General features: G+C 59.2%; 4 protein-coding genes across 4 annotated transcripts; all 4 read left to right on the top strand.

Annotated features, from left to right (window-relative positions):
* Positions 1-609: 609 nt before the first annotated feature.
* Positions 610-3,444, top strand: LSCM1_02192 (uncharacterized protein; the record flags this gene model as incomplete). The annotated part of the gene is made up of 1 exon (XM_067319778.1): positions 610-3,444. One exon carries the CDS (start codon positions 610-612, stop codon positions 3,442-3,444), a length of 2,835 nt encoding a protein of 944 aa, XP_067175153.1.
* A 1,372-nt stretch (positions 3,445-4,816) lies between these two features.
* On the top strand, positions 4,817-5,860 carry LSCM1_02191 (uncharacterized protein; the record flags this gene model as incomplete). Its single annotated transcript, XM_067319777.1, has 1 exon — positions 4,817-5,860. One exon carries the CDS (start codon positions 4,817-4,819, stop codon positions 5,858-5,860), a length of 1,044 nt encoding a protein of 347 aa, XP_067175152.1.
* Positions 5,861-7,100: 1,240 nt separating this feature from the next.
* Positions 7,101-9,416, top strand: LSCM1_02190 (uncharacterized protein; the record flags this gene model as incomplete). The annotated part of the gene is made up of 1 exon (XM_067319776.1): positions 7,101-9,416. The coding sequence occupies one exon, from the start codon at positions 7,101-7,103 to the stop codon at positions 9,414-9,416; it is 2,316 nt and encodes a 771-aa protein (XP_067175151.1).
* A 1,425-nt stretch (positions 9,417-10,841) lies between these two features.
* Positions 10,842-11,873, top strand: LSCM1_02189 (uncharacterized protein; the record flags this gene model as incomplete). Its single annotated transcript, XM_067319775.1, has 1 exon — positions 10,842-11,873. The coding sequence occupies one exon, from the start codon at positions 10,842-10,844 to the stop codon at positions 11,871-11,873; it is 1,032 nt and encodes a 343-aa protein (XP_067175150.1).
* Between the last annotated feature and the right edge of the window lie 2,630 nt (positions 11,874-14,503).

Raw genomic sequence — 14,503 nt, 5'->3', positions numbered from 1 at the left:
TGAACACCGGAGAAAACTTTGAAGAAGCGAAAAAAAGGGACAAGAGAAACTACAGTGTCATTGGAGGTCCTCGCCAAGTCTTGTTGTGGCACCGAAACCTTGACCCGGCGTATATGCGTGCTTGTTTAGGAGAGAGGGGACGCTTAGGGTGGATGCGGGAGAGCTCGTCTTGCACTCCGCATACTCAACTGCACTCGATCAAGGCGTGCGCAGCCCCCATGGGAGACTGACGGCTTGCCGTTTCTGCCACAGTGACGACACCGTCCGCGGATTGAAACGACAGGCGTGGACTCCCTACGTGGCATACTGCTGCGCTCCCGCCCCCCTCCCCGACCCTCGCCTACACCCCATTTCTCATCCGGTGCTCTTCATCTACATTGCTGCTCTACGGCCTCTCTTCTCTCCTGCTAAACGCCACCAGCGGGCGGAAATGCTTGCTGACTTCCCCCACCCTGCTGTATATCTCTTCTCTAGCCGCCCTCGTGCTTGCCCATCCAAGAGAGGCGCCGCTTTCATCTAAGCGCCCACCCCAGTCCCCACACCACCCCTTGCGACCTCAGCGTGCATCTCTCTCCCTCACAAGGAGCAGAAAACGGGCAAAGGAGGACGATGGAGACAAATTCGCTTAGAAGTGCTCTGAAGGGGGCGCGCAACAGAGCTGCACCCGCGGCGAACAAGATGAAGGGGCAGCCACCTGATGCAAAGCCGCTACCTGCTATTTCGGGGCCAAGCAATGCCAACTCGTCATTCCAGCTCAATCAGCGCGGTGGCAACCGAGTCCGCGCAGCCTCGTCGGCTCGCTCTTCGTCGCCTTCATCCAGGCCGCTCTCGTCTCAGCGGCGTGGAAAGCGGCAGCCTTCATCGTCTCCGTCTCCGATGCACCTCAGGAACAAAAAGGGAAGAGGCCGCTCGGCCACGGTAGTGTCGCAGATCACCGTCGACGCCCTCGCCTCCATCAACCACAGCCTATTCACGCAGCCCAACTTGACAGCAAAGCAGTTGCGCAGCCGCTTGTTGAAGGAGTACCTCCAAGCGCACAGCGCGGGCGCGCGCAAGATTGAAGACCTCTGGGCAGCAGAGCGCCAAAACGCCTGGCAAAGCTTTCTTGAGGCATCCTACACACCACTCAGCCAAGAAATTCAGCGCCTCATAGACTACGTAACGCTGCTGGAGTCAACGTGCCAGCAAAAGCTCCAGCATGCCCACACCGTGACCCGCTGCTCTTTAGGTGGCATTCAGCGGCTGGTGCAGCGTATCGCCGACATCGGCACGCATATCCGCAAGGGCACCAACGTGTTGGCAGAGAAACCAGGCGTGCTTCTTAGTCCAACAGGCGCCGTGGAATGGTATCCGTGTGGAGGGAAACCCGGCGGCGCTGCCTCGCCAGACATGCAAGAGCGCGGCCATCCGGCGCGTGAGGTGTGCGGACTCGACTCAGCTCTTTCTGATCCTCACCCACCGGCATTTTATATCTCTCAGGTAGACCGCGATGAGCGAGAGCGCCTTGATCAACTCTTCAGCGGCGTCCTCAACAGCATTGGCGCCAGCACCAACGAGAGCAGCGTTGGTGATTTGGCATTCAGCACCTCGCACACGCCTCTGGGGACGAGTGGGTCACCGGCGCCGCCCACGACGGCGCGCCTGCCAGCAACGCTACACACACGAGATGAGGGCGCGATGCCTTTGATGGGGCGCCCGTCAACGTTCCCGACCTCGTCGCGTACGCCGCCCCCTCATGACGACCCGGAGAGCGCGAACGAAGCGTTGAAGGAGAGCAGCTTGGGCGATTTACAAGCGGAGCGGACGCAGTACTCTCAGGAGCTGCAGAACAAGCTCGATGCGCTTGGTGCCGCCTTTGTGCAGCTCATGAATCGCGTTTTGGTGCAGCACCAGCATTTCAAGGACAAGATCACTGCTCAGCAGCTCGCGCTCGACGCGCAAGCCACGAGGCTGAAGCTCGCCGACGACGTGCTGCGCGACTCTGTGGAACAGGGGCTGATTGAGTCACTGAGCGCTGTGGCTGCCGCCCAGCAGCTCTCGCTGGAGCTGCGTGAGCGAATGAGCGTAAGTGAGAGCTGCGTGAAGGCAGCGCTGAAAGAACTCATCGACCAAAGCGCGGAAATTTGCCTCGACAACGGTGCCCTAAAAGAGTACGACTCACTCGCCATCAAGAAGGAAAGCTGTCTCGGCACCTTCCTGACGCGCATGGAGCGGCAGGCGGTGGAGCAGGCGCATGTGCTGCAGAAAGCGCAAGACGGTGTGATGAACATTTGGCGAATGCGAGAGAAGCGGCAACTCCCGCACTCGCGTGGGGCGTCGGGCGAGGAGGCGGAGGCACGCCTGCGCGGGTCTGAGGCAGCTGCTGGCAAGGGCGAGCCCCTTCCTCCTCCGTACGAGGCAAGGTTGAACGAATGTGATCGGGCAACACTTCTCACTTTCCTCAAGCGTCTCACTAGGAATTGCCCTGAGGCTGCTACGCATATGACTGCTGCCCTTGATGAGCATGATGCCTACTGCGCCACGCACCCAAGAGAGGCGGCTGCCGCTAGGGAAGAGGTGGCGCGCACGGCTGCGGTGGTGCAGCTCCTTCAGAAGCTGGACGAGGAAGCGCGGCTGCACTGCAATCCACATCACACAAGTGAAGCGCTTTCGGTGCGTATCCGCCGCCTTGTGACGCAGTACGACGCCTATATTGACTTTAACCAGGCCTACGCACGTGCTCTGGTGCGGCAGGCGGATGCCGAGCGCCGGATGTACGCACCGGGCACGGTCGCCTTCTTCGACTCTCGCAGGCCGGTGCTCGGGCAAGAAAGCGGCCTCAGTGGTAGGCGAGTCCCACCTGAGCAGGTGCAGCGACACGGGAAAGGCGACAGGGGCGCCGATGCGTCATCGTTGCCAGCAGCTCTGAGCTCTACCGCGGAGCTCAAGACACACATGCCCGCTCTGTCAGCAATGCCGTACCTCAAACTCTGGGCACACAAGCAGCAGGAAAGGCGACATCGGCAGTGCGAGACAGGCATCACGACTAGTGGTGCGGACTGCCACACCGTCGGCAGAGTAGTAGGCTACCTAGAACGCCACCCGGCACCTCTCACTGCTTCGGCCGACGCAGAAGCGGTCGCGGCACATGCAGCTGGCTTATTGGAATCCGAACCGTCTCCGCCGCGGTCTCGGCTTCGCAGGGCAATTAGCGCCTCTGCTTCGACGTCTGCCTCCGCAAGTCTTCCTCACCCACCGGTCCCGCCGCGCAAAGGATTAGCGTCCTATGTGATATCCACGTATGGCTCAGCAGCAGAAAACACTGACGCTGGTGTCGGCATTCCGTCCCAACCACATGCAGAGCACACCCGCATAACGCAGAAAAGCAAAGCACACGTGTCCTCCCGCCCCGGCGATCACCAGGTCATTCAGCGGGCGCGCGAGATCCTCCTGCAGCAGGACTGAGTGCCAGAAGGCTAAGGGAGGCGTTGTAGGCCAATGGCGGTGTATGCGAGTACGTGAGCTCGTGCGCGCATTCATGCATCATGACGATCTCCGCTATGGGCCTGTGCAAGGCTTCAGCAGACCATATTGTCGGGCTGACTCAGTTTTTTGTTGATCTTTGCGTCGTCCGTCTGCGGCCGATGACTGATGGGGCAGGGGCATGTGAAGGCGGCGGGGGAGGGCGTCGTGTCGATTTCCCCACACACACACACACACTGCCTGCACGCCTCTCTCCCGCTCTCTCTCTCTGTTGCTTCTTCAGTATCGATTTGCCGGCGATCACATGTACATAGTGAAATACGCACGCATGCATAGGGAAGCGCGCATCAGTGGAGGGATCCTTCACACTAATGCCTTCTCACTCTGTTAAGCAGGTGTGCGTGTTGGTCTCTTATCTCTCGTTTTCGTGTGTGTATCTGTGTGTGTGTGTGCCCATGACGGCGTGGCGCTCACACCCATCGCTCCACTCCATCATTTATTTATTTGTTTTCCCTTATCCATGTACATCTCTCCACCGCATCACTCCAGTGTCGTGTTCGATGTCGGAGGGGTCGGGGTATCCGCGTTGCATCTTAACGACAGCAAGAAATGCGGACAAACAAGGGAGGAAGTGAGCAAACCTCCACGCATCCCACCGCAGCATCCTCATCGCCTCTCTGCAAGGCAGCACATGGATCAATGGGAGCGTTTCCTCTCCTCCCTCCCTCTCTCCTTGTAAACTGTGCGATGGCGCCCCCGAAAGGGCGGGTGACACGGTACGTGCAGAGTGTCGTGCATTATCATTTTTTTTCCTCCGAATGTGCCCCCTCCCCTTCGGCGTGGTCAGTTGGTCATCACTTGTCGCCCTCCCCCCTCCTCTCGTATTGGCTGAGGCGTCACCTTCGCGGTCGATCCTGCTGTTCAGAATTCCCCTCCACCCATTCCCCGTCGTTGGGGTGCCTGCCACGCAGCATCGAAGTCGGCTTCTGTCGGCCATCGTCAAGATCCGCCATACAACCATGCACAGCATTGTGCTCATTCAGTAATATTTTTCCTTCAGCATCGAAACCGAAAAGATTTATGTAAGCGAAGCGCCCATAAACGCTCACTGCCGCACACACGCACACACACACGCACTGACAGACAACACTCTTGGTATCTTTTTTTTTCGAAAGTGGAGGCCGTGAGCACGCGTTGAGTTCACTTCGCAAACCCCAGTTTACTGCGGCTGAAGTCTACGCCCTTCCGCTCCTCTGTGTCTGGCACCTGACCCGTCGTTCTTTTTCGCACATTGAGCAGTCCCCCGCACCGCATCCCTACCCATTTTCGGTTCGCCTTCTCTTGTTAAAGCGGCATGCATCGTTGCTCACGAGTGCACTACGGCGTCTTTGCCGTCTTGGTTGAAGAGATCAAGAAGATGCCGGCGTATCTCTCACACAAAGCGAGCGAAGGCGCCAAGACGTATGTGCACTCCGCATCGAAAGCGATGGAATTTTTGAAAGGCGAGGACCCGAACGAGGACCCGGCCATGCGTGGCAAGCGGCGCCAGCACAGAGAGATGTACCACGCCATCCTCCGTGACCAAGCTGCGAAAGAGCAAGAGAGGGTAGAGCAGAGGCGCGCGAGTCTGTCGTGGAAGGAGAAGCTGCAGTTCTCCTTCCGCGAGGCGAAAGAAGGTGTGTTGCAGATGACGTCAGCGAAAGCCGGAGTGATGGCGCTGCTGCAGCACTGCACTGCCTCGCACGCAGCAGAGGTGGCGCTGGAGGAAGGCATTGATGTGAAAAACGTACAGATGGTTTTCGAGAAGGCAGTGGCAAAAAACTCGGTCGGCTACGAGGAAGTCGTCGTTGGCTACATCGACGCACCAGCCGCGTCACGCGAGAAGGTGATGGCGTTCGCCGAGAAACTGCATAAGGCGTGCCCCGTGGCGAAGAGCATGCACATCGAATGGCGCCAAGGCAATGCTGGTGCTCGCAGTCAAGGGAGAGGCTCCGCCGGGCGCGGCGATAGGCCACAGCGCGAAACGGAGCACACCGACAGAGAAATGGAGTGGGCCCAGAATCACACTAGCAGCAGCCCTAGTGAACCCACGTCTAGTGCCGACGCAGCGTTGAAGCAAGATGTCGGGAACCTTCCGGCGGGGATGCCGGGCTCCCGAAGAGGGTATTCGTCGATGTTGAGGTCGCCCAGCCGCGGCGGCGGCAGTGGTAGTCTGCAAGAGGACGAGGGCAAACTGCATTTCCCCGACCTCAAGGGGAGGGACATCGCTTGGGAGAAGACGAGCTGCGACGGTCATAACACCAAGCACCCATCAAACGAATTAAGCGCTGCCAGCCATGCACCACCGTCACCACCTGCATCAGGCCCGGCCTCGTCCGTGTCTTCTTCAAATCCTTGAGGCAGCTTGCGTCAGGCGGCAAGGCAGAAGGAGGAGCGAGTGATACGCACGTCGGTCACAATGTGGAGTCGCAAAGGTGTTCTTCGACCTCGGCACAGTCGTTTCTGTCGGGCTCACAAACGTATTGTGTGTGTGCGGGTGTGTGCGGGTTTTCGAATGCTGTCCTTCGTGGAGGTCCTCGAGTCCTCTTTCGGGAATAGCAGATGCCACTCGCAGGCGCATCAAGCACACATGCAGAGAGAGAGAGTGAAGCGGGTGCCTCTTTGGGAAGCTGCCTATGCGCTCAGGTGATGCGCGCATATAAAGCTATATATTTACGTAAGTGTGCGAGCGAATAAGCGGTGCACACTCGCCACGGTGCCGCCAGTAACACTTTCGCCACTGCCTTGTACCTTGGCCTTTCAAGAAGATTCGAGGGGAGGCTCAATGCAAGCAAGAGTATGCGACAGCCTCATATGCTGCAGAGGAAGAGACACGGAGAAATCGATGCTTCCGATTGCTTGTCTTCCGGAAAGCAACCGGCACGTATTTCCTCCGCTTCACCCCAGCGCCCTCCCCGCATCCCTCCCGTGCTCGTTTCTCAATCCTCACACTCGCACGCCGCGCCTCCCCTCTTCCTCAACGTCCTTTCCCTCTCTGCTTCTTTGTGGCGTATATGTGCATCCAGCAGCACACGCGTGCCCGCTTTTGGGGAAAAGAAAAAAGCAGGAGCGGCAAGCCGAGTGGAAGCGCCAATCCAAGACCTACGAGAGTGAAAGCCGCGAGTGGAAGAGAAAGTACACTCTGGTACGCTGCTCTGCCCCAAGCCGTTCCGTTTTTCATGTAGTTGTCGCCCCTCTGCTCGTTCGTCTATTTCCGTTTGTCACAGCAGAAACGAGTCGCGCTGCCTCTGAGGCTGCAATCGAACGAACTGGCGTTGTGTGTGCGCCATCGCCATCGACGTCGCACTTTTCTCTTGCTTCTCGGGTTGCCCTCTCTCCATCGTGTTCGTTTGCTGCGGCATCGCCCCCCCCATCTCTCTCTTCTCAACGCTTCACATCATCACACAACCGCATTTGTGTCATATATTTTTTTCGTGAAGGTGTAGGTGTTGCCTCTTCGGCTGTCATCGCACATCCCCGCCTCTCTTGTCTTAGACGTAGAGGGGGGAAGTTGGTAGGTACCGGCTAATCCAGCTGCTGGATCGGCACGAGGCAGGCATTAGCCACATAAACGCATACGAACACGCGCACAATTGGGGATGGGTGCATGTTGCTCAAGCGGGAAGGATCTCCCAAATGCTCAGACGGCACCTGCGTTGGCCAACAGGCAGCGCGGGAAGCGCAGTGCGGCGGATCATGCCGCCAGCCTGGCTAGCAGGGCTCTCTCAGGGGCGGCCACAGGAGCGGGGGCCCCAGCTGAAGAGATGAGAGCTCGTGCACGCCGACGGGCATTGCAGTCGCTGGTCGAGTCCCTTCGCGCTGGTGAATCGACGATTCCCACCATGAAGTGGCGGCGGCAATATCTGAAGACGCCTGGCATCGGCCCTGCCGTGATCTCTGCCGTTTCGAACCACATTCGAGGTCTGCCGGAGATCATCTCGGGCCCAGCGACAGCTGCACCCCAGCCGCTGGCGAAGCGACCGAAGCACTGCATTCGAGCACTCGACATGCGTGCATTGCGCGCCGGCGACGACGGCTTTGTGGAGATGATGAGCGCACTGCTGGACGACACTCTCATCGAGAAAGCAATCTTTGCTGGTAACGAGATCACAGACGACGGTGTGTGTCGACTCGTCCGTGAAATGAAAGTCCACCGCGGCATGTGGACGACCGTGGAAGGGAGCTCGTCAGATGCCGCAGCCGCAGCGACAGTCGCAGGCAGTGTGTCGCGGAAGGGTCTCCCATGCACGCTGAAGCTGCTCGCGCTCACCGACAATTTAATCACCTCTGACGGTATTGCGACCTTTTCCACTGTTGCTCCACTTTTCCTCTCTTTGGAGCAGCTCGAGGTGGGCCGCGGGCAGAGCGGCGGCGGTGGCGATGTCGACGACGTCCGCGACACTCTCAGCGCATCGAACATCAGGGCCCTCTCCTCTTATATCCAGCGCACGCCGACTTTGGTCACCTTCCTTTACAAAGGAAACGGCAACTATTACGCCCGCAACGGTTTCACGCCGGAAGGGTTGACCGCGTTTGTGGATGCCATCGTCGGTCACAGTGCGCTAAAGGCGCTGTACCTTCAGGAGTGCTTCAGCGCAAAACCGGAAGTGGTGGGGCCCGTCACGTGGCAGGCCCCAAGAGGAGAGAAGCCCGCCGTGGCAGACGCCCTCGAGGACTCTTGGGCACCAGAGAAGCTACAGCTGCCGATGCAGGCTCTCGCCACAGCGCTGAATGCCGCGTCCAGCCATCTGTCCACGCTCGCCCTTCGCTTTCCGCTCAGCGACGAGGCGGTTCAGACGCTTTCTAATGGTATCGCGCAGGCGCCCAACCTGATCAACCTCAGCTTACGCGGGTGCGACCTCTCGGGCAAGGCGCTTGGCATGATCGGTGGTGCTCTGCGCACTAATAAAGCGCTCCGTCTCCTCGATGTGTCTTTTCAGTCCAACATCGTCGCCCACCCGGCCTTTCTGGCGGAGCTCCGCAGCTCGTCACGGCGGCGAATGTCCTTGGTCTCGATGGTGGGCTGCTCCGCAGCGGAAATGGCGCAGCAAGATCTGTCCAACGGCATCTCCGAGATCCCCTCATGCGAAGAACGCCAGCACCCGCTGCTCCCGATCATTCGCAGCCTCCACATGAACCGCTCACTTTCGCAGCTTGTGATGCTGGGGGTTAACATTTCCACGGACGACATCGAGGAACTGTGCGCCTGTATTGAGCGCAGCGGTAACCACACCCTGACACAGGTTTGGTATACCCACGCGGGCAGCGATGCGCTCGACATGAAGCTGGAGGACTTCCTCGCATCCAACCGGGAGCGTGGCGCAGGCGGCAGTGGCGCAGCGAGTGGCGGTATCTCCGGATACTCATCCGTGGGCAGCACGCGCAGCGGCGCGGCGTTGCCGGTGAACAAGTCGAGGCCCGCACTTTTTGCCGCCGCCACCGTCTCCGAAAACTCTGACTTCTCGACGAAATCGGCAACAGAACTCAACTCCACCGTTCGGAACACAAACACCAGCGTTCCGCATGGGGCCGCGCCCCCTTCGCTTTATGCCCCTTACGCCCCACCACCCAACGGCAGCGGTTCAAGCGCGGGCAACAGTGAACCCCCAGTAGAAGTGATGAATGGGGATCCTAAGAAGCCATCACCATCTCTCGAGAGTATGCAGGCCATCGCAAAGTTGAACGAAGATACGAACGCATCGGCACGCATGATGCCTAGCGCGTCACCTTCGGAGGTGGCGGTATCGATGGTTCTCAGCGACAGCGACGCGTCCGCGTCGCCGCTGAGTCGCACGCAGCGCTTGAACGGAAGGAGCAAGACCTTTTTCAGTGTCTTCTCAGGAGACGTGACCGACGAAGCCGGCCCGGCGTCGGGGTCCCCCCTGGTTCATCAAGAGCAGCAAACGATGCTGTAGGTAACACGAACCGGGCAAGACGTTTCAGCCATCTGAGCATTGCGTGTGCATCGCAGCTGAGTGGGCTTCGACTTTATAACTTTCTCGCACTGCTTTTGTGCGCCTATGCGGTGGCTTTCAAGTATGGTGGCGGTAGGAAGCACTTGCTGTGCTCCCGCGCGTGCTGAGGGCCATGAGGGAGCACCTATGCCTTTCTGTGCGGCGCGTCTCGCGAAACTCCGCGCTGCTTTTACGTTTCGTTTCTGCTGTCATTGAGCATCTTTCTCACGCTCACTCGGCCCGGATTTCGCTTTGGCGCAGCCCCTCTCATCCCCCCCTCCCCTCCTTTTCATCAGAATGTCCGCACTGCTGTGAATTCTCCTCCCCTACCACCACCACCGCCACCACGCACGCACACACTTACACACACACACACATACCTCTGGCCTCTCTTCGATGCCCGCCCACCTTTCCAGGAATCTTTGTGGTGTCCTTTATGGCAACTCTCACAAGGAGCGGCTCGCAGCGGCGCTCTGACGGTGTAGGGGCAACATCTTCTCCGCCTTCGTTCGGCCCCGAGTAAAGGTATATACATTCCCTCCCCTCCTTCACCTTTTCCTCTTTGTGAGGCGGCTCTGGATGCTCTTCCCCTCGGCTTTTCCTGGTTCGATTCTGCCTCCCCCTCCCTCCTCCTTACGTCGCGTGGCTGCTTGCCGCTGCATTTGTCTTCCTTGGCATCGTATCGCATCCTGCCGGCCCCCGTGGCTTTGTGGTCGCCAGGTCAACGAGAGGAAGAATGCAAGTATGGATGCGCAACAACTCCATCGCCCCTCTTTTCGTCTTAGTTTCCCTGTTGCCTGCAATCATGCCGATACCAATGAAACGCACGACACGCCCACAAAGACGCAGAGCCGGTCTTTTTGAAGATGCACAGCTGCGTGCAATCACGGCGACGCACAACTTTGTGCCTTCCATGACGTCTAAAATTATGTCTTCACTTAGCCTCTCTCAACCCTCCTCTCTCTCCTCCTCCTCCCGACCCACCGCCCTTCTCCTCATTGCTTCACCTTTTCAGCAGGTGGGCTATATAAGGAAGAAGCGACAGGGCTCCTGATGCGAATCCCTTCCGATCTCCCTCGTCTCCTAGTCGTCCTTGGACCATTCCTACCCCTTAACCACACCCGCCATACATACACGCCTCTATCATCACCACCCCTCCGCTCTCCTCTCCTCCCTTGAGCGGCAGCAACACCCCCCCCCAATCCTACAGAGAGGTGCCCCTCTTTATTATATTGTGCCCCCTTTCACTCTTTCTTCCTCCCTCACCCCCACTATCAGCTCATCCCCGACGCAACCGTCGTCGCCCCGTGCGCTTTTTGTTCTGAGAGGTGTCCGTTCTCCGTCGCCTCAGTGTAGGTCACAAAATCAGAGCGGCAGCGTGCAAACATGTGGGGATTCGACGCGTACGCGGAGGGACTTGCCGCCCTGCCCAACAGCGACGGCGTATCCCTCGCTGACTTCACCTCAGAGAGGGAAGTAGCTGCACCGCCGCGGTACCTGTGCAAGCAGAACCGAAACGGGGACGTGTTTGATGCCCAAGGAAACTTGCTGAGCGCTGCTGAAGCGCACAGTGCGACAACGTGGCGAACCCATCACGCATTTAGTGGTCGATGCGCCTTCGTGAAAGAGACCGCCGCTGCCGGTGGTACGACTGCTCCTTGCTTCACCGCTCCTACATGGGCAGAGCAGGCGTGGACGGCATACCAAAGCTGGTCTGTTGTCTTCCGCCTGCGCTCCGTCACCACCGACGAGCCACATATTCTTCTCAGCGTCGCCCCGGCGTACTTTCCTAACTTGGTGTCTATCACTGGCGAAACCCGAAAAGCGGATGCGGCGACGCTGGCAAGTCTTCCGGGTGCCCCCTCAGCGGAGGAGGAGGCCATCTACAACAAACGCATCCTAGAGACGCCGTTGATCTGGGAGGAGCCGTACGCGTTGTCGGTGGAATGCACGCCTCATGGGGTATTTTTGTGGAGTGACCACTGGGGCATTTTCGGCAAGAAAGTAGCCGACCGCTGCATGGAGGCACGCCAGGAAGGAGAGAAGCGAAGCGGGATGGCAAAGTTGTTCTCCCCTGACTCGCCCCTGTCCTCTATGGAAGCGGATGAGCTGTCGGCGCCGACGGTTTACGATGCGGCGTTGCGCCTGCGGTGGAACGCTACTGATGCGGGAGCTGAGAGCAGCGCTGACGGCGTGCCCGCTAGGACGGTGACTCCAACATTGTCAGTGGAGCTGAAGACGGCTAGTGACAATGAAGCAGGGGGAGCCGCAGTGACAACGCGCACGAAAGGGGCCGGGCAAGATTTGTGGCAGCATCTGGTCGAACTCCCCCTCCCGCTCGACAATGTGGCGCGCAAAGCAGCCTTTCGTCCTTATGTGACGCTGATGGAAAGTGGTGACGCGGTCGAGGTGGTGTAAGCCGGTCGAACGCCTGCTGCTCCTCTTTTTTCTAATCTGTGTGCGCGCGTCCTGTTCGAAGGGCGGAGCGACATGAAGAAGTGTCCCCCTGTGCCTTTACCGTGTGCGCGTCTAGTGGGCAAGTCCATCTGTTGCTCGGCAGTCCAAGGTTGCACATGTGTGTCCGGAGGGGGGGCAGCATGAGCCGAGGTTGCGCTACTCGTATTGCGCCTGCTTCTTTTTTTTGTTTCGCCTTCTGGCGGTGCGTTGCACCGCTCTATTGCACGAGGAGTTGAAGGTATGCGCAGATGAGAAAGCATAGACGACCACACTGTCGGAGCGATCTGTGTGCGAGTTTGAAGTGGGGTTCCTCTGCTGATGCACGTGATAGAGAGTAGAAGGTACTGGCGGGGGCAGCGAACGGCAGAGCTCGTGATGAGTGGCCCGCCGTACCCCCGTCTTTCATAGGCATCATCAGTCTTGCCCCCTCGGCAACCCGCATGCGTAGGTTGTCTCCCTCCCTCTTGTACTCCGAGCCTATTAGGCGGTTCATCGCCTACCTTCCACCCCACCCCACCCCTTCCACATTCTGCTTCGCACCCGTCTCCGTCTTCCTCACCCTCTCGCTCTTCTACGCCGCGAAGCACACCTCCGTAGTCGAGCTGCATCCTCCGGCACGCATCGCTTTCTATACAAGCCCCACTCTCTAGCCCAGCAAGCTCGCTGCCTCGAAATCACCAATGTGTGCGCTGCCGCTTGCCGTGGCGAACGGCATCTATCTCTTTCTTGTCCTGCACCTACTCTTCCTCTTGACCGTCGTATGGCACAGCGTCGTCGCCGCGGGCCTTCTGTTTTCACTGTTCTTCCTCTCTTCTCTGACCTCAGTGGCGTGGGCTGTGCTAGAGGAGAGGCAGCAGCCATATCTCAATGCTGAGCTTGTGGCCGTTGAATCCTCGGCTTTGGGCGTGGGCGGCAAAGAGAGGGATGGCGGCATAGAGACATTCGTGTCCGCCGTGGATCCGACGTACAAGCCGCCGGTGCCTGGCGAATGGCGCGCATCTCGGCAACACCGCACGCCATCATTGCCACGCAACGAGTGCGTCTCTGTCGAAGTCGGGAGCTGTGTGAAGAGCCGCAATCGCCTTGCGTCACATGTCATGGGCCCTCCGAGTACCACCCGCGAATGCGAGCGTGGCAGAGATGCTGACAACATCTCAGTCGATCTTTGCTCCCCCATTCGTGACGGTGTCGACGAGACAATGATCTATGCTGCCTCTGCGTTGGACAGGCCCAGCACCGAAAGGTTCATCGAAGAAAGCGCGCGCACTCAAGCTAAACAAGGCGACGCGCAAGTGGAAGTGAAGCACGAGCCGCATGGCGCACCGCTGCCCCAGTGTCAGATGCACACGCATTCCTTATACCTGGCCCCGCGCAGCTGGTGGGTGCTTGCGACGGCAGTCGTCACTCTCGTTGTTGTATGCACGTCGGGCGTCCTGTTCGGACTCCTCTACTCCCCAGGGAAAGTCGATCCGTCCTCCGCCGACTCAGCCTTGCGTGAATGGGCCACGACACCAGCGGCAAAATCACTTCTTCAAGTTCTTTTGGGAGTCCAAGTGGACAGCTCTGACGCAAAGCTGCGGTTCTGTTGCACCACTGCTTGCCTGTCCGTCGTGAGTTTGGCGAGCTGGTACTTGCTTCTCCGTCGGGCGTTGGGTCGGTGCTCGCCGGAGCTGCACAACACGGCGTCTTTGGTGATGGCAGGTTCGCGTGTGACGAGCAACTCCACGCGGCTGACAGCGCGAGCTGGGTGCAAGAAGGTATGGCGATGCCTCGTCGGCTTCGTGACATCCGCGCCGTACTCGTTGGTGTGGGTGGGCGTGGCGGGCGCCGGACAAGAAACCGCGTTGGGGCTGCTTTCTCTGGCTGTGGCGGGGGTAATGGTACTGCTGTTGTCATGGCACTTCAGACAAGTGCAACGGCAGCGCGAGGGCGATCGCCGTCAGCGGCGGTGGGCCCTCTACAACTGCACGCTGCTGTGTCTTTGGGAAGTGCAGATGGTTCTCCTTCTGCCATCAGTGCAGGACTCGCTCAAGGCAGGAAGTGTGTGGACCAGGCATGGCCGCTGGCTCTCTGCGGTCGGTGCAGTACCGGCAGGATCCCACAGCTCGGTGCTGCGCTGGCGTATCGTCCAGGCCATCAGTCTGTGGTGGGCCGGAATCGAGTTTGTGTGCCACCACACCGCCGCCTGCTCGACTTCCCCAGTCGTACGAGTCAGAGGTGGAGAGGAGCGACGAGCGCTCCTCGTGCGCGGGCTCATGCGCAGAGATGCGAGTCAGCGGTTATGCGCCATGTACCAGCACCGTGCGGTGCAAGAGAAGCTGCAGCAGCTGCGGCTCGAGCGTAGCGCCTCTCTTTTTCAGCCTTACCGAACAGGTTGCCACGACCGGCGCCGACGCGTGCGGGTGCCCCAGCCGCATGATGCTTCGTGGTGCGGGGATCACCCGTACGCCCAACTCTATGGGCCGCACATTAGCGCGCATGAGCCGTTTGGCAGCAGCAGCAGCCACGGCATCTGGGTGGACAGGGATGACCCGCACGACATACCGATCTACGTCTGTGGCAGCTGCGGCGAAGAACACGAGTGCCAGCCA

The sequence above is a fragment of the Leishmania martiniquensis genome, chromosome 34, assembly GCF_017916325.1.
Source record: "Leishmania martiniquensis isolate LSCM1 chromosome 34, whole genome shotgun sequence".
Lineage (NCBI taxonomy): Eukaryota > Euglenozoa > Kinetoplastea > Trypanosomatida > Trypanosomatidae > Leishmania > Leishmania martiniquensis.
Note: the sequence above shows the minus strand (reverse complement) of the source record. Positions and strands in the feature narration are given on the sequence as shown.